The 19,060-nt window shown below is 39.3% G+C and overlaps 1 protein-coding gene across 1 annotated transcript in view; it reads right to left on the bottom strand.

Annotated features, from left to right (window-relative positions):
- Positions 1-19,060, bottom strand: part of LOC120426384 (cyclic AMP response element-binding protein A) — a 116,478-nt gene that overhangs the window by 7,811 nt on the left and 89,607 nt on the right. Inside the window, exon 2 of the mRNA XM_052707463.1 lies at positions 8,883-9,114. Within this exon, the coding sequence (XP_052563423.1) occupies positions 8,883-9,114 (232 nt within the window). The remainder of the gene's footprint in view (positions 1-8,882; positions 9,115-19,060) is intronic.

Below are 19,060 nucleotides of genomic sequence, written 5' to 3'. Positions count from 1 at the left end.
CAATCACTGTAAACCAGCTCGCGTCGAGACGAGCGCGCGCGCGCGATCAGCTCGTTAGAAAAGCCTCACAAAAAAATACAGAAACAGCCCCTCGAAGAAAATCACCCCCCTAATAAAGGGAAAATTGTTTTAATAAATTGCTTGCAACGGGTGCCACCGAATGCCGCGCGCGGAGACGCGGAAAAGCTTGTTAATTTATTAATGAAAAAAGTGCAGCCACTCGATCATGGTGCACAGGCTGCTGTCAACGCGCGGTGCATCATAGCTGTCACTTTTTTGTGTTTTGGTTTGGCTTGCGAGACCATAGTGAGCCGTGCGCGGCGCGGCGGAGAAAGGCCGTAAAAAGGATCAATTAGAAAGAGTTGATATTTTTTTGTAAGATTCCTGGGGTGAAACTGACTGAGTGGGTGCCAAGATGAACGATTTAATTTGCTTTTTTGCTTCGAAATAGTTAAGGTTTACGTTTTATGAAATACCTTGTGAAAGGTTAAGCTAAAATCTCAATAACTGGTACCAATTGCACTATTGCGACTTGTCAAACTAGTTTGGGAAGTTTTAGATTTTCTCAAAAATAATCAAAGCGAGCCGAGGTTTATCGCTTGTTTTCCAGCTGCTTTGAAGTGCGAAAGTCCAGTTTGGTGGAAACTGCGACTGGAAATGTAAATAAACAACGAGCAGTTGCCTAGTTTTTTGAATTTTCGTTGTCAAAAGTGCGAGAGAAAACTGCGGGATTAATCCAAGTAACAGGGCAAGGATCAATGTGTAGTTGAACATTCAAATACTTAAAATGTCAGTTCAACTTTCTATTCCTTCTAAATTTATATTATAATGGAAACAAGGATGACAAGGAGGTTACATAATTATTATATATTATTGTTTTGTATTATTTTGTTGAACATATTTTTTTTTTGTCTTAATATTTTTCAGAATAATTTAGAAGGAGTGGGCGACTGAACTTTGAAAAATATTCGCAACGGCCTAAAAGGAAAGTAATTGTCGATTGTTAATTTGAATTTGCATTTTAAAATGATTTTTGGCATTTTGATTGACAATATTTTCGATAAACTCTAGCACAAATGATGCCTGTATTAGTCTCCTGAAGCATATGAATAAAATTGAAAATTAAAAAAATATATATTGGGATTTCTACTGTTTGTTATTTAGTAATTCTAACTAAACAATCGGAATATTTCCACTTGACTTGTTTACATTGTCCCATATTTGATTGCAGAGCTAAAGTATAACGCTTAAACTACTCTTAAGGGATTTGTTATTTTTAAATCCAAGACGGCGGCCTAAATGACGGTGATGAAATATTGAGGAAATGCATTTGGTAATTTAATACTCAATAAGGAAATTCGATGTCAAATGTAAAAAATAAAACAATACAGTCCAGACTCGATTATCCGAAGCCTCGCTTATTCGAAGGTTTGTATGGGACTTTGGATGATCGAATCACGATATGTTTTTTCTGACAGTAAACATCAAATTCGAGTTCTGCAAACCAATTTTAGTCAAATTTAAATGGTTAAATTAGAAAATAGTTTTTTAAATATTTCATCATCGCCATTTTGGCCGTCATCTTAAATTTAAAAAATCTAAATCATATTAGAGTAGTTTGAGGGTCATACGAAAGCTCAACAATAACAAATTAGACAAAGAAAAAATTGTTTTTTCGTGATTCGATTATCCGAAGTGAAATTTTGCCAAGGCCTTCAGATAGTCGAGTCTGGACTGTAGAGTTTTGTTTGTGCGTGATTTGAATAACCGAAATCCCATACAAAACTTCGGATAATCTAAACTTAAGATAATTAGAGTCTGGACTTTAGAAATCAATGTTTAAAAAGCCTTGGTATTTTTTCTAATCAATATCCTTTTCAATTTTGAAGAATGTGCATAATGACTAAATTAACTCCAATTTAATTAACTACTCCACTCCACTCAATTATCACCGGTTTGACGATTTACGACGTGCCTGCGCTAAATTGTAACGGTTCCTCACGTGGCCTGCATTTTCTTTTCGGAACTAACTTAACTCGCGAAGCCGAGAGTCCACATCGGTAGCGCTCTGAGGTATATTATTAATTTTGACGTCACCACCCTGTCTCGCTCTCCACCACCGTCTTCGTCGTCGACCTGTGTGCTGGGAACGAGGCCACGGCGCCATAAAACAATGACTTAGTAACGTGTGTGGAGTTTAAGGCTGCCTGCCCCAGCAGAATACGGCACAAACCGATGAAAAAACATCAACAATTTTCCTCCAGATTTTAATAGCTGGCCCAATTCCGGAAGGGGGGGGCGCCCCTTCGCCGCGCGGCCCTTGTTCCCAAAAGATTTAAAACCCCTCCCGGCTTAAGCTAGTTCGAGCCACTAACGGCTACTTTCCGGCCGAAAATTCGCCGAATGAGCAGGCTTATTTAACACTTTTACTCCGCGAGTTGTTGCGATCGAGCAAAAAAAGTGAGTGATCCAAGCAAACCACCACCGAGAGCTCCCGAAAAGTGCCTACTTTGATGATCTAGCGCGAGCACACACTCAAATTGGGGGGAAAACGTAAATGAGCGGTAAAATAGAGAGATAATTTACATCGACTATCCGAGTAGGCTGCGCCATTTTGGGGGGGTGGTGAATGGGATGGGGGAGGAAAAGGGAAACACTCCGGAAGTAGAAATTAATTTTAGTGCTGGAGAGTAATTTCATGGCTTGGCCAGCTGCGATCGCCGAGTTAGGAATTACTCCCTGGAGAGAGTGTGAGTGTGGTGAGATTTTTTTCTCTTACTCACCGATGATCGTGAGTGAGTTTTTTTTTGCGATTGCTTGAGATATTGAGAATTTGGATCACTAGATCGGGTGGTGAGTCGGAATTGGCAAATTTTTGGTTTAAACGATCCGTTAATTGGCCGTTTTTCAAGTTTCAAGGTCAACGAACATCGGTTTGGTGAGAGGTATTTAAAGTGATTATCATGATAATGGTATTAGCTGGCAGGTGGAAAGAAAAGGTTCAACAATATATTAATTTTTATGACAGTGCTAAATATCCACACAAACCCAGGGGTGCGTATATGGTCTTGTGGAAGATACCCACAAAACGAACCCGCCGAGAAAAGGTGATAAAAAATGAGTTATTTGTTCAAATTACATAATCTTCGTGAAATTAGATGGGTCGAACGAGAGCGTTGAACTCTTGGGGGGCTTGGAATAGAATCTCTGTGGTTTACCGGACCAGTGGTATGAAATTGGGTTTCTTTGGAGAGCCTCCGCGCGCTTGTTTGCTATGCTAATCCTCCAAGCGATCGCAGAATGAGGTTCAGTGGCATGCGGTCGAAGAATGTGATCAGCATAATGAGGTGATTTGGCCTGATGGTGATCATCGCTGAACGATCGGGCCGGCCCGCAGCAGCGAAGAGGACGACGATCGCGATCGCTAATGGTGAACCGATTTGTTTTCTTTCAGCGGTAATTTACTGAATTAGTGCTTGATCACTATCTTTTGAAACGGCGTTGGGTGGAGTTTGTTCGCACCTTGCTGCCGATGTCGATTTATGTTCGTGATTAGGGATCGATGATCACCATTTCAAAGGTATTGGCAAGAAGTTATAGTTGAAATTGAACTGGACTGAATTCTTGCAAGGATTCTCAAACATAGTTTTTCGATGAAATTCCTAAAAATTGTATTACAAAACTTTCCATCAATTGTTAACGAATTAAATTTTGATCCAAGCAACCCAAATTTCTTCAAATAACAGCTCAATTACAACCACCTGTTTACACTTTTCCCGGACCTCCCCCCGCGCCGCACCACACTCGTCACTCCATCATGGCCTACTCAAGTGGTTAAACGCTCTCGATTTACGAGCGATTTTCACCACGGCCAACTTGATGAGCGCAGCCAAGATGAGTGCGCAAACGAGCCCCCATCATCAACAGTCGAAGCACGTGATTGCAACTTCCACTTGACGCCGCGCGATGACGCGTCGCGCGTAGGCGACGGAGAAGGTGCGCACAACCGTTAATCACGACGACGACGCCGGGCTACGCGCCCGGTGAAAATGATGGCAATCAGTCTCATTGATTTGATTAGGGCCAGTTTTCACGCATCAACCCTTTTTCGGGTAGGTTGGGTTCCGCTTGGTAGAACGTCCGCAACAAGCCGTTTCCGCTGGGCGCGTTGTTATCTTGCCCCAGAGTCAGGCTCTGCTCTTTTCAATTAGAGCATTTCAAGTATGCTTTTAGTTGGCTTGTAGTAGGCGGCGTCGGCAAACGCTTGTACTGTTTTGATTGATTGCCCCGGCAATTTGCGCCGAAAAACCGTGCGGGCGCTGCGCGTGCGCTCGTCAAGGCCAACTTGGACCCCAGTCAGGCGCGCTATCATTGATGTCAATTCCGGTTCGCGCCACATTTCTTTTCTCCGCCGGTTGCTCCGACATTTCTAGGTAATATCTTATCGGGGGCGACCGATTTACAAGCGAATCACTTTTGCGGGCCAGTTGCGACGAACGTCGTGAAGAAGCATAAAATCACATAAAAACATCTCGCCCCGAAGAAAGAGAAAGAGAGAGATATGCAAAACTCGAGCAGACCAGAATTCCGCCAGTAAGGTTGGACGGAATTGTCACCGCGACGACCGGTTCGGAGTCGGTTGGCCGCGGCAACCTGATTGAGACATAAAACAAGCGGTACCGCTTCAAGAGCCCCCGCTGTATTACCCAATCGATATGGGGTATGAGCTCACCGCATGCAATTACAAGTCGGAGTCGGTTGAACGGACTTTCGAAAGATCGACAAAAAGGAACAATCACGACGACGACGACGACGCGCAAAAAAAAGGGAATCGAAAAAGTGTTTCAATTTGAATAAATAACTCCCGTGATCGTATGAAGTTCGATGAAAAACGAGTGCACCACATCGCGATCCAATTTGAATATAATCGTTTTCGCTCAACTTTTTTCGGACTTAGAATGTCAAAGGGTCTCCGTTTGGACGGTGGGAGGAATTCAATGAAGGCAAATTTGTCACACCAGTCACGCCGTGCGACGGAAAGTTGACTTTTTTATGACTGTTTTTTTTTTTTTTTTTTTTTTCGGGGGGTCCCAACAGATGTGTTTGATCATGTCACGATGGTTGAGGCCCTTTGGGACAGGGCTCTCTATCGCATTGTTTGATCAATCTCTGCGGTAAGCTCGGCCGATTGAATTAATTTGTCGCCAGTTAACTGCACTTTGGTTGATGCAATCTTTCTCGTTTTTTGTGAGGCAATTTGGAGCTGACAGAGTGGAACGTCTGTTGTAATGACAAGTGGTTTGGAATAACTGTAATTATTATTGTTTGCCGTAGAGAATATATGTATTTGAACAAATAAGTTATCTCCAAATGGAAGTAGCTTTCTAATAAAATTATTAAATTTTAAGAGAAGATATTTCAAAAATATCTGATTGACTAAGTTTCTAAGTAGAAGTAAAAAGTTTTGAATGGTTAAGCCAAATCTTCACATGCGAAAATGTCATCACATAATTGTCCTATATCAGTTTTTCAGCACTCAATTTAAGTTTAAAAAAATAATGAAGAGGTTTTTAAGCTTTGATATCATATTGTTAAAAGTTTTACAAATATGACAATAGCTACAGAGTTTAAAATATTTATATTTCTTTTAGAGCAATAACATCCCCCCCCCCCTCGTCCTAAACATTTTCCCTAAAAAAGTGTGCTTTGAAATAATATCAGACTAACTAATAATGGTTTAAGCCGCTAACAGTATTTTAAGCCGTTGCCAATATTTTTTGAAGTTTATGCCCCTCGACTCTTACCAAAAAAGTAAAAAATTGGATTTACGAGCCACATTTGAATGAACAATTTGTTTAAAAATGCATTTTGCACCTGCCTAGTTGTTTTGCAATTAATAGTTTCCAAAATACCTAAGTATTCACAATTTTTTTTGCAAAAAAAAGTTTTGCGGTCTGTACATTGGAATTTGATTTAAAAATGCTAAATATGATTATGAATGCAGAAAAATGCGTTTTTGATTATTGCAAGTGGATTTGACTTCTATTTTCATTAAAATTTTGAAGATTTTTGAAAAAATATTTTTTTGCTCCCTGATTTTTCGGACCAATTTTGAAGGGGGGGAGCATACAATAACTTTGAAAAATATTTGCAACGGTCTTACTTATTTAAAAAAAAATCAGCATATTTCAAAAATACATTACTTCGGTAGCAGATTTTGCAACACTCGAAACTCTAGCCTACCTTCTTTAGTCTTTTGATTTTTTTTATTTTTAAGAGGACAAATACAACGCATTTTGGAAAAAGATTCAAGATATAGCAACTTAACTTCATTCCTGAAAATATTTTTTCAAAGCGTTGAGAAATTTTCAATCGTAAGAGAAATAAAAAAAAGCAATGTAAATATTTTCAATGATAAAACATTTTGAAATCAACTCTTCACATTTCAAAAGGGCATCATATTGAACATTTGACCTTTCTAAAATGTTTATTTTGATTCCAAAATTTTAAAAATATTTTCTTAGCAAAAAATAACAGAAAATTTCCAAATGTTTCATTTTTTAACATTAAAAAAGGACCTAATGGTTTCTGAGATATTGGTACCGTCATCTGGGGCGAATCGGGACTACAGTTTGAGTAGGGACAGCAGTGTTTAGAGCACTTAAAGGTTTTAAATTTGGAAATGGATATACACTAAACTTAAATTGTGCAATTTTCTGGACTTTGAAAAATAAAATTTTAAAGGAAAAAGAATAATTAAAAACATAGGCAATTTTTTTGTATACCTTTTTTATTGCAAAAAAAAATACAAACAAACGTCTATTTGCAAAAATGTAAACAATTACAAATTGCTTATTTTGATTTTTTTTGGAAATTGAACATAAAGCAATAAAGATTTTCATAATTTCATTGATTTTTGACATTTTTTTGGTAGTATAACTGTTTAAATGTTGAAAGCATTTGGTGATACTTTATAATATTTTTTTATAATTTTTGCAGAAATTATGTTTTTTTTTGTTTTTAATGTTTTTCTAGAAATCATGTGTGTCAAAATTTTATGACGATATTCCACGTCAAGGTGGTCAGATTTTAATATTCTTTTATAATAATCATTTTTGCTGAAAATTCCCTCTAAAATCAATTTAAAACTGACACTTTTTTTATTTAAAAATTTAATTAAGTTATTTAGTATAAAGGTTATAGGCATTTTTCCGAAATATTCTCCCAAAACAAACTCAAGTCGGATCAATCTTCCAGCAATTCCGAGTTATGGCCAAGTCCGAAAAAAAATTCAATTTTATACGAATGCAAAAAATTCCACTTGGCTCACGTCATCAAGTGCAGCACAATGCCATCCGGTTCAATGCTAAAAGATGTGAAATCGCTAATTAATTATATTGCCCAACAATTGCCTCGACCCCAACGATTCCGCTAAGCATCCTGCTAAGCCACTAAATCAACCATGACATTCAATTGTATCCGGCTCGAACTCCAGTCCACCTGGACGCCAACTCGACCCACCTTGCAACAATGTTAGAACATTGTTGCGCATCATCTTCCCCACAAGTACTAAATTAAGCCGCGCTTAAGTCCCTTTCATCGTCCAGCCCCGCGCTAAACAGCCATAAAACGAGGCTAATGTAATCAATATCGCACACCCTTCGAAATGTCATCGGCGCTAAGCCATGAAATGGGCAATTTTATAGCTCCGTATTAAATAATTGCAAAACCGTAATGTCGCTTCTGTGGTGCGAACGATCGCAGGGATCAATCCCCGCTCGTAACTTGGTTCGTTTTTTTTTGCTTCGCGAGCGGGCATTGATTGCAGTAGGCTGTGGGTTAGACGGTTCGTTGCGTGCGTTGGACCACGGATTGGATTACTCTGGTCGTCGGCAACGGCGCTGAAGAGCGTAATTGGCCCCCCGAGTCTGGTGGTAATATTTTGATAGACGTTTCTCATTTTAGAACATACCAACAGATATATAAAAGAAATTCAGAGTGTGCCGACAGAAATGCCATCCCCGTGAGCGCTGGGTTCCCAGTCGAAGTAGGCTTAGCCGCACAAGTAAGTCTTCTCGGGTAAAGATCACTTCAAATATTGACATAAAGACTGAGCGCGCGCGGAGCGTCCACAGATCAAAGATCGCACGGAAATTTAATGTTACGGACCCGCACACTCACATCAAAGTAGGCTAAGTCCGGCTAGACACCGCCACCACCACCAGGACAAATGGCTTGACATTTCGTGAGTGCGAGGCCTACTTGGATATGATGGCCGGCCGCGGGGGAAAGGACCATCATTAGTAGCGCAAAATTTATGACGGTCGTCGGGATCAATCCTGCGCTGCGGCCTTAAACTTTCGCGCAAAGTACCTGTGCGCTGCATGTGCTGATTAGGAGGCTTGATCTTTATGTCTGGCATATATGTTTATTTACCACCTTATCGCTTCGTGTTAAGGTGAATTGATGCATTTTTAATACCAGCGGATGGCAACATTGTATTTGGACAAGTGATGTTCGCGGTCGAAGTCGAAACAGATTTGATTACCAAATGTGACCTTCAAATATTCGAAGGCGAGTCTATGAGGCGCATCATTGACGTCAGTTTAGGAGCTTGTGTGTTCAAAAAAAGTACCAAAAAGCAGCTGTGCCAATTTGTGGCTAAAACAAAAACTTGATTATATCACGCTAGCAAAACACGCCAAGATAATTGTAAACTGAAAAACATATCAAGCTGATGACACTTGTTCAAACAGAAGCTTCCGTCGAAATGATGTTGTTGAAGGTAGCAACTCAATTTTCAGTAAAATCCCATGTTTAAAAACCTATTGCGATCGATTTGACGAAAAACATCCCAAATCGCAAAATGTCAATCCACCTACCGTCCATTTTGTTCTGCAGGCTGTGCGGCGAGTCAGGCAGGGTGTCGCTGATCGAGTCCCCGTCCGAGTTGAGGCTGTACGAGTGCTCAGTCTTGATCGGCATCCCCGTTCCGCCGATGATCGCGTCCGTCATCAGCTTGTCGTTCAGGATCACCGGCGGGAGCTTCGAGTCTCGGTCCATCCAGTCCTGCATGTCCGCGTAGCTGGACATTTTGAGTGTGTCTTGCATCGTCTGAAAAAAAACAGTGAAAATGACCCAAATTAGCATTAGCCGGCACACTAGTAGAAATGTCACTCGCTGCGCGAGCAGCATCAAACGCCGTAACACCCCGAAAAGTTATGTTTATTTATGTGTTTGATTTTTGTCCCCTGTCGTAAACCAACGACATTTTTTTTCATTCGTGGGAAAGGTTCCAGGAATCAAAGACGGCCGGGCGAATAAATTGTTGGATTAGGCGCGAACAAAAGGACGGGCCAAGAATGCGCTACCTGTTCGAGCTGGTCCGAATTCGACCGACCTGTTTCAAAGGGAATTAGGCCCAAGCCAGACGACGAGACTGGAATTAATTCACGCGTACTTACTGGGCAGACTCAGTGTGACCTAATTTTATGGGAAAGGGATTATTTTACGTCTTTTCAGGGGGTGATAATTTGGGAATCAAACAGGTCGGCCATAAAATATGACAAAAATTGGAATGAAAAAAATCATATTTACTCATTTACTCAACATGCAAAACAATAATTGCCTTTTACTTGACGTAACCGCCACCGATCGTCGATCGATAACCTGTGAGAAAACGAAGTATACACCGAAAATCTCGATAATGACACGCCGCTTACTGCGATAACCGTCGCCGCCGCAAAGCGGAGAGCCGTCATTAACTGAAATTTTTTCCCAATACCGGCCAAATTTGGGCAAAATCGTTTAAATCGTGAGCCGACACGACGGAGAGATTTTGCTTTTGTTGTTTTTTTTTCTTTCTTTCAGTGTGTCAATTTGTGGATCTTGGAGCAGGGTTGCGACAAGACGATTTTTTCCCTGTCGAGGATCGGCACTTGGGTAAACAATTGGAGTTTTCTTACTGGGGGTTGCTTTTCGGAGGTAACTTTTTTCTGAGTTATTATCTTTCTTTAACTGAATTTTGCGACAAATTGGTTGCATGTAAAAAACATGAAAAATAATCCCAAAACATGTCATTAATTTGCAAACGCTAAAGAACAAACGCCCTTTGTCACTTGACGTCTTAACCTATTCTCGTCGAAGGCTGACTAAAAGCGAAGGCAAATAAAGCACAAAGGCCTGTCACCAACACCACCATCAGCGCGTATAAGAGTGAGCCAGTGCCAGATTTGTTTATTTAATCCTAAATGTTTGTTTCAAAAGCATGAACTGGCAAAACAGCAAGTTCTCTTGTGACTAGAATAGAATTTGAAAATATTTCTGTAAAATGCTGGTAAAAGCAATAAGAAAAACTTTTGGTAAAAGTCAAATTAAACAGAAATGTTCACAAAAAGCTGTTCTACAGGTAAGTGTTCATGATTTTAGTGAATTTCAAGAAACACCCCAGATTTTCGAACTTCATTCATACACCACCGCTTAGAATTATGAGAATAGGTGTATTTCCCCTACATGAACTGAAAATAGATACCAAATAAAAATTTTGTCGATTTTTATTTTTGATCATATATTGCAACCATTTTTTTACATAGAATGGATAAAGGCGAATCTGTATAATGGAAAATTCGCCAAAGGTCATTTCACCGAAAATGACGTTTCACCCAAGGGATATTTACTTTCAAAGAACTGGGTACCTACGCTGAATAGGATGCAGAAATTTATAGTTTTTTTTTCTCTTTTGAACATTTAATTTTCTAAATCAGGTCATGATTAATTATAAAACTCATAGAAATTGGTTATCTTTGAAAATAATGTAAAGCTCAACACATTTTTTAGCTCATTATTTTCAAGGAACTGGTTATTAAGAAAATCAGGTACAAACTCGCACAAATAAATAAAATTTTCTATCAAATATTCCAAACAACTGGTACTGTTTAAAGAAATGCAAAAACCACTGTCTTTTTTTTTGGGAAATTCAATTTATGTTCAAAAAAGAATGCAAAAGATAACATAAATCAGTAAATTCAATGAATTTAATTAGCCCAAAGAACTGTTCATGTTGAAAGAATAATTTTTCTTTTCAGCCGGAGGCATTAAAAGAATGCGAAAACAACAGATATTGTTATTATTATTTATTTATTTGGTTTTTTTAAAGACCAATTCATAAATGTCCCGCTCCGATGAAAGACATAATTTCATCAAATTAAACAAAATTTCTCGCAAAATTTCACAAAAATGTTAAGAAAATTTAATTTATGTTCAATTAAAAATTTAAAAGTCAAAACTTTCTATACAGAAAAGTCACTTCAAAGTGAGTTAATGTTTTACTTTTTCCCAGCAGTCTGGTCCCCCCCGATTAATCAGCCTGTTATGTACCTTTTTAATAATCATAATCATAAAATACTAAATAATTACGGTAATCGTTTTGCTCCTTTTCCAAAGTCCTCCTCCCTGCTCCCACAAACCTTCCACGAATCTCGTCCAAAAAAGCTGACGCGTCGTAAAAAGGACGGAAAAATGTTCGATTTTGGAAAAGTACCGCCACCGGCCAAGACCACGCGGAGAAAGAGAGCACAACAAAAAGGTCGAGAAAAAACGCATCAAGATTACAACAAACCACCAGCAACAACAAGTTCGAGTCCGAGTTCGAGCCCTCAGCGATGATGATAAAAGAGCAAATTACAACCAGGCGCGCATTCGAGCACGCTCTCGAGAGTGCAAAGGGATATCAGGTTTTAAAAATGAAAGTTGTTCTACCTGTTTCGAGGCTGGTGGTGATACTACCACACCAAGCCGCGGCCCTTTTTAAAGTTCCAGCAGCATCCGCGTGTCTGGAGACCCTTCGGAACACGTACGTGCGATCACGTACGAGAGTCCACCACGCGGGACCTGTTGCCCCGGCGACCCCAATCGGAAGAAGAAAATTCTGAACCCTTCGGCTTGATCTCACGTGGTTTCTTCGATCTTTCTTGTGGAGTCGGGTTGCCTCATGAATCATTCAGCAGGAAATGCAAATTTGATTTGGAATTAATTGAGCTATCAGCATTCCCTCATTAGAATGGGCACTATTTACCTTTAAGGAAATTTGCCCCTTTTGAGCAGTTCGTTTTTAGTGGCTGTAAAGATGATGTTTGCATACTCGTAAAAACAAGTGCAAATTAGCAGGCTGAGTACATCCCCCTCACCTCTCTTTGGGAAGAGATGAGACGGGGGTCTTTAACCTTGGAAATGCACTTTTCAAATGTGGCACTGGAGTCAATAAAGGGTAGGCGCACACAATGAGTTAACCCTTGGTTGCTGCCATGCTCGAAACGCGCAGACAAACGGTAATAATTGAGCAATAAAGCTCCGAAAAGTCGTAAAGCCTGGCGAGACAGCACCACTGATCGTGCGTCCCACCCCGTGCAATGTGGAATATGTCAGTTATGCAAATAAATGGAAAAAGGCTGTTAGCCAGGAAGTGAACCCTTGCCATTTTTAGAAAAAAAGAATTGATTAAGGTTGCACTCGGCGTCGCGTCACATAAATTTGACAATTTTGACACTTGCGTCAGGCTCGGAGTCGGAGATGGGTTCGAAGTAGGCCGTGGGAACTGCAGCCAGGTTGAAGTCGGCACGTGAGCGCCGGTGGTCGTAGTAGACTTCGGGAGAAAAACGGCCAATCGTTTTGTTGCCAGTAATTTCCGTTTCAAATTTTGTAATAATAATTATGTTTTTATGAGCTTTTCATTCCATGAACGAGGGGTTTGACACTAGCGGACAGGTTTTGAATGAGTCGTTAAATCTGAATGCTCACATGTGGTGAGCTTTTACTCGTCGCTGGCATGCCCTCTTGACCAGAGAAGTTTTAACTCAAAATTATTTTGTTTTAGTAAATTTGTGTTTTTTGTTAATAAATTTCGTTTGAATTTGGCAAAACTAATCCAAAAAATGTGTCAATATTTTTTTCTCTTTAAAAGACGTAATTTTTTCCGATATGTGTGTCCACACATACAAGTACAGTCAAGATTATCCAAAGTGTCGATTATCCGGAATTAAATTCCAATTAATCGAATCGAATCACGAACCGAACATTAATTTTTAATTTTTGTATTTTCTTATTTTTTTATTTTCTTATTTTTAATATCAAATTTGAGTTCTCTGCCACCATTTTAATCAAGGTTGCTGGTTTTTATTTTATTAAATTATCAAATGAATTTTCGTAGTATTTCATCAACACCACTTAAGCCGCCATCTTGGATTTGAAAATTGTAAATCACTTTAGAGAAGTTTAGACGTCAAACTCAAGCTCGACAATCAAAAATAAGACAAAAATAAAAAAATCGGTTCGATTATCCGAAGTAAATTTTTTCCAAGGCCTTCGGATAATAGAGATTGGACTGTCCAAACAGGGTTTAAAAAACATCGAACTTTTAGTTCTCATCAGCTCCAGTTATCATGCCCGAAATCACTTCTCTCAAAGTTTCACTGCCCTTTTAGCCGTCGCGGTATTGTCAGCACAAAGAATTGCCGGTTTCTATCGCGTGTGACTCTACCCTAGTAACATTTTAGGTTTTAAGTAGGCCATAAAAGCCTATTCAGGTTGTATGCGGGTTTTCAGAACCATGATAAAACCTGTAAGTTTAAAAATGTTACTAGGGTAATCCCACCTCAACAGAGCGTAGCCACAAAAGCCGTCACAAAACAAAATTCGACAACGCATTTTAACGAGAAGTAGTCCACGGTTGGTTCCTAATCCCCCTCTTGCGTTCTTTTGTTGGGGTTTCCTGAGGGAACAATAGAATCTTCGGCGAGTGTGCGTGAATGAGAAAAAGAGATAGAGTGATAGAAAGAGAATGCTCTTTGTGCCAATCACGACATAAAAGAATAGAACTCACAAGCTATAGTGACGGACGCTTTAAACACTGATTTTTGGTGCAAAAATCATCAAATGATAGTTTTTCCTATCACTCATTTACAACACTGAGTAAAAATAGACTATTTTAGGCAATAATTTTTTCCCTCTTTATTTTTTGACAAATTTTGAAGGGGGAGTTACACAAACATGAAATAAAATTTGCATTTTCCGTTTATTTGTTGAACGTTGTAGAAATTCCATCCCCTAAATTTTGAAATAAGGATTTTGGGAGATAACAATTTCTGTATATATTAGGAACTTAAAATTTACCTTTGATAAAAAAACTAAATTTAAAATTTCAAGCCCAACTTTCAAAATATTTAGGCAAAAAGTATCACAAAATGCTTTATACACTGTTGCGGAGTTACACAAACATGAAATAAAATTTGCATTTTCCGTTTATTTGTTGAACGTTGTAGAAATTCCATCCCCTAAATTTTGAAATAAGGATTTTGGGAGATAACAATTTCTGTATATTTTAGGAACTTAAAATTTACCTTTGATAAAAAAACTAAATTTAAAATTTCAAGCCCAACTTTCAAAATATTTAGGCAAAAAGTATCACAAAATGCTTTATACACTGTTGCGGAGTTACACAAACATGAAATAAAATTTGCATTTTCCGTTTATTTGTTGAACGTTGTAGAAATTCCATCCCCTAAATTTTGAAATAAGGATTTTGGGAGATAACAATTTCTGTATATTTTAGGAACTTAAAATTTACCTTTGATAAAAAACTAAATTTAAAATTTCAAGCCCAACTTTCAAAATATTTAGGCAAAAAGTATCACAAAATGCTTTATACACTGTTGCGATATTTTTCAAAATATCAATGAATTTATGAAAAAAAATCCTAAAGTTTATGTCTTTTTCAGATATGTGTCCCAAAATTTAAAATTTGCGGATAGTCTAAATGTGCTCAATTGGATTAAAACTACAAAAATAAATAAACGTTGTACAATGTATTTTGAAATATTTTGCAGTATTTTGCAGTACATGTTTTTTTTTGTATAAAATTTTAAATTTTCAGCAAAAAATATTTTTTTGGGCAATTATTTTTTTCGGACATTTTTTAAGAGCGGGACTGGTGGAATGGTGACCAAAAATTTGAAATAAAATTTGCAATGGCCTAAGAAAAAAAAGAATTGCAATTTAATTGATTTTAGAAAACCACAAAAAAAAATAAAAAGGGCTTAATAAAATTAATTTAATCCCAAATAAAAAAATTAATACATCAAATGAACTTGGTTGAAAATTCAAGAATAAGTTGATAGCAGATTCCAAGCAAAAATGTCCTTTGCGTCAAAATAGCAAACCATCGACGAACGTCAATTGAATGTACGGATCGTAAAAAAAAAACCTACAAGCCGTTACCGGGCTCAACGATTAAGCCGTTTATCTCTCTAAGCTTGGTCAATTAGAGAACGATATAAATTACGCATTAGACCAATTTATGATTTCGAATTCCTGCGGTGATCGACCGGCCGCCGTAGGCCGTTCCTTTTTTTTACGACTCTTTATTTTTTTTTTTCTAGGCTCGATCGGTTTATGTAAATTTCCACTCAAGACAAGACAACAATATATGCAAAACCAAGCCCAGAAAGTGACCTTTTGCGTCATTGTGTGGCAGATCCGAGAAAATTATTACACAGTTCAACAAAAAATCAAATGTTTCTTGTCTCTGAGACGAGAATATGTGTTCCTAGTAGAATTTTGCCTGCTGAATCCGAATCCGGGTCCAGAATTGCTCCAAATGGTCCCAATTTTGAGATACACCCGTTTGAAATGTTAGTTTAGGCCAAAATTAGCTACTTTGTCGACTATTTTACAAAAGAACTATTGAATAAACAACTAAACCAAAACATGTATCTTAAAGTTCACGTTTTCTCCTTTCTGAAACACCCCTGGTTTTTAAAATTTGATTGTTTCTACGCATATTTATAGCCATTTTAAAATTAGAATTTGACTTGCATGCAAGTTGGAAAATTTTGAATGAGAACCAACTGAAAATATAATTTTAAAATGGCTATAAATATGCGTGGAAACAATCAAATTTTAAAAACCAGGGGTGTTTCAGAAAGAGGAAAACGTGAACTTTAAGATACATGTATTGGTTTAGTTGTTTATTTAATAGTTCTTTTGTAAAATAGTCAACAAAGTAGCTAATTTTGGCCTAAACTAACATTTCAAACGGGTGTATCTCTAAATTGGGACCATTTGGAGCAATTCTGGACCCGGATTCGGATTCAGCAGGCAAAATTCTACTAGGAACACATATACTCGTCTCAGAGACAAAATCTTGTTGGACTGTGTTATTATTCCAAAGTGAAAGAAAACAACTCTGCGAAGACACTTTTTGAGGTTAGAGGACCTCAATTTCTTTGTAATGGGTGGCGGCGCCCACGACTGACTGATTGTTTGTGCACTCTAGTTGGAGGCCAATGTTACAAAATATGGGCGCCAGCGGCGACGCCGCCGCCATATTGCAATCATAGAAGGCTAAGGGTGGCGCCGGCAATGTTTTCATTCATGAAAATGACTCAGCGACCGCGATCAGGTGAGCGCAGTAGGCTACGAATTCCTGCAGAGGGTCCAAAGTTGGGACCGTGGGACCTCGATTCTAACTGTTGCTGGAATGTGCTACTGGATTCGATTGGATTTTTTTTTAAGGTTGCTGATTCTCCTCTCAGCGCCAACTACGATGCGTCGATTGTTGAGATGTATTGGTGAAGCTGTCGCTATCATTTTTGTCAAATCTTTCTCGTTTGGGTGCAGCCAAGAATTCCTTCGTCAAACATTTCTAAGTGTATTGACAATAAACGTCAGGTTCCCACTTCGAATTCCGTTCGAATTCGAGTGTAACGTTTTTGTGCCCATAAATTTAAATAAAAGTAAATTCCGCATACCACAAACGGTCACCACCGAGAGTATGTGCGCCCGGTGAAGGGGAGCGGGTACTAAAGACATATTTATTCAAATTTTCAGCCATTCCCAGTTCTCTGCGGACTCGCCAAAGTAGGACTCTCTCACCCTGGCGAGACTTGTCCAGCTGGTTCAACGACTTGACGTGACAGCATTCTCCTGGTCAGAACGTTCATCATCATTCTCCCTGCGCGCACACATTCTCTTTGTTTGGGTTCGAAATCTCAGCAATCGTGCGCGCCGCGTCTTTCAATCGATCGTAGCAAGCCTCGACCTTTTCCCCGCGCAACACGCCTACTTGTCACGCGTTTCATTAATCTTTTCGGCGGTGCCGCAGTCGCCGCGCGGCCTGCTAGGATCTGCCCGATGATGTTATCAAACCGGGCAAAGTGACCCCGACGAAAAGTGATCCGGACCTCACCGATCGTCGTCGTCTTTGTCGTCTTCTTCTTCGTCGGGGGGATAACATAACGGAATTTCTGGCTCATTTGGGATTCTTTTCCCCCCACAACACCTGATTCGAACTGCTCGCTTCGCTTCGAAATGACTTTTCTTCGTTGCCTTAATGTTGTTGACTTCCAAAACAAGCCCGAGAACAAGTTTTGGAAGAGGGAGGACTAAACAAAACAAGAGAAAAGAAAAATACGCGCTTTTTCAATATCTGCGTATGCGCGGCCGGCCACTCCCTGGAACAGGTTCTCGGGCGCGGGGGTCCGAATTCCGGATCAACTTTTGACACTTTCGCGCACTTTCTTCTCGTTCGCTTCGGCTTGGCAACGCACGATTTGAGCGCGTTGACTTGAAGGGATTTTTTGTTGTTGTTGTCGGGGGAAGGTTTTGAAAAGCGTCCGACACGCATGTCAGGATTGATTTTTTTCTGTTTCGTTGCCGAAATGCTACTTAATCTGACGGTACTGTGGGGTGGTGGCAGTTTGAATAATTTTTGAAAAAAAGAAACACGTCCAGCATTGGAATAGAATTATGTTCAAAATAAGCAACATTTTGAAGATTTGCAACATTTTAACCATTTGCAACATGTTGATCAGTTGAAACATGTTGACCATTTGCAACATGTTGCATTTTTGGAACATGTTGAACAATTGCAACATGTTGACCATTTGCAACATGTTGACCATTTGCAACATGCTGATCATTTGCAACATGTTAATCATTCGCTACATGTTCAGCATTTCAAACGTGTTTCATTTTTGGAACATGTTGAATAATTGGTTGCAATGTAACATTTCAACCATAAGCAACATGTTGAACAAATGTAACATGCAACTTTGTAGACAATGGCTACATTTTGAACATTTGCAACATGTTGCACAAATGTAATACGCAACTTTGTGAGCATCTGCAACATTTTGACCATTTCGCCCAGTTTGAGCACGCAATGTGCTCATTTACAAACCACCCAAAGTGAACGGTTCCACAAGTGAGTGATCGAGATTTCGGGCGGGACCTCCGCGTACGTTTCCCGTAATAATTATTCCTGCCAGCGAAGAGAGGGAATCAATTTTGACGTGTTTTAGTACATTTTTTCGGGCCGCCTTTCTGCTACCTCACTCACTCAAGAGTTGGAACACATTTCTTTGGCATTGCGCTGAAAGTGGTTTTTAATTAGGCACAGCAGCAACAAGTGGCCGGTCTCGAGTGCCCTCGAGGCAAACACGAAATGTATACACTCCACAGTCCACGAGGACCGACTGTTTTACAATGTGAGAACTCTCAATTGACGAAACAACGTGGTCGGAACACAGTTGAAGAGGGTAATAATTCCCAATTTAATGGGGAGCATTCTACGAAACAAATTGATTGTTTATTCATGCCACCTTTGGAGGAGTACTAAACGTTTTCACGTGTTGCAACGAAACCGTTCTAAGTCGGCACCTTGACAAAATTTGCCGACAAAGAACTTCCTTTCTAAAACGCTTTACGCATTCGTCACAGTCGCTGCAATCCTCCGAAAAGTGCGCGACGCACCGTTCTTCTGATGCATATTTAAAAAGGCCGCAATTCATGATCATCGTTTGGGGCTCATTGTCAACGACACCGTTGACGCGAGTGGTTAGCACCTTTTGGAGTACGCGAAGATCGCGCCTTTCTCTCCGCTGCGAAGAATAATGAGCATTGATGGGACTCATTGGAGACTCATTGATGAAAGGAATCGATAGATTGATGAGGAACCGTTGATTACATCATGACAACAGGTTACTTTCAATCAACGAGACGAAGAAAC

This window comes from Culex pipiens, chromosome 2, assembly GCF_016801865.2.
Source record: "Culex pipiens pallens isolate TS chromosome 2, TS_CPP_V2, whole genome shotgun sequence".
Taxonomy (NCBI): Eukaryota; Metazoa; Arthropoda; class Insecta; order Diptera; family Culicidae; genus Culex; species Culex pipiens.
The sequence above is the reverse complement of the archived record's forward strand: the minus strand, read 5'-3'. Positions and strand labels throughout refer to the sequence as shown.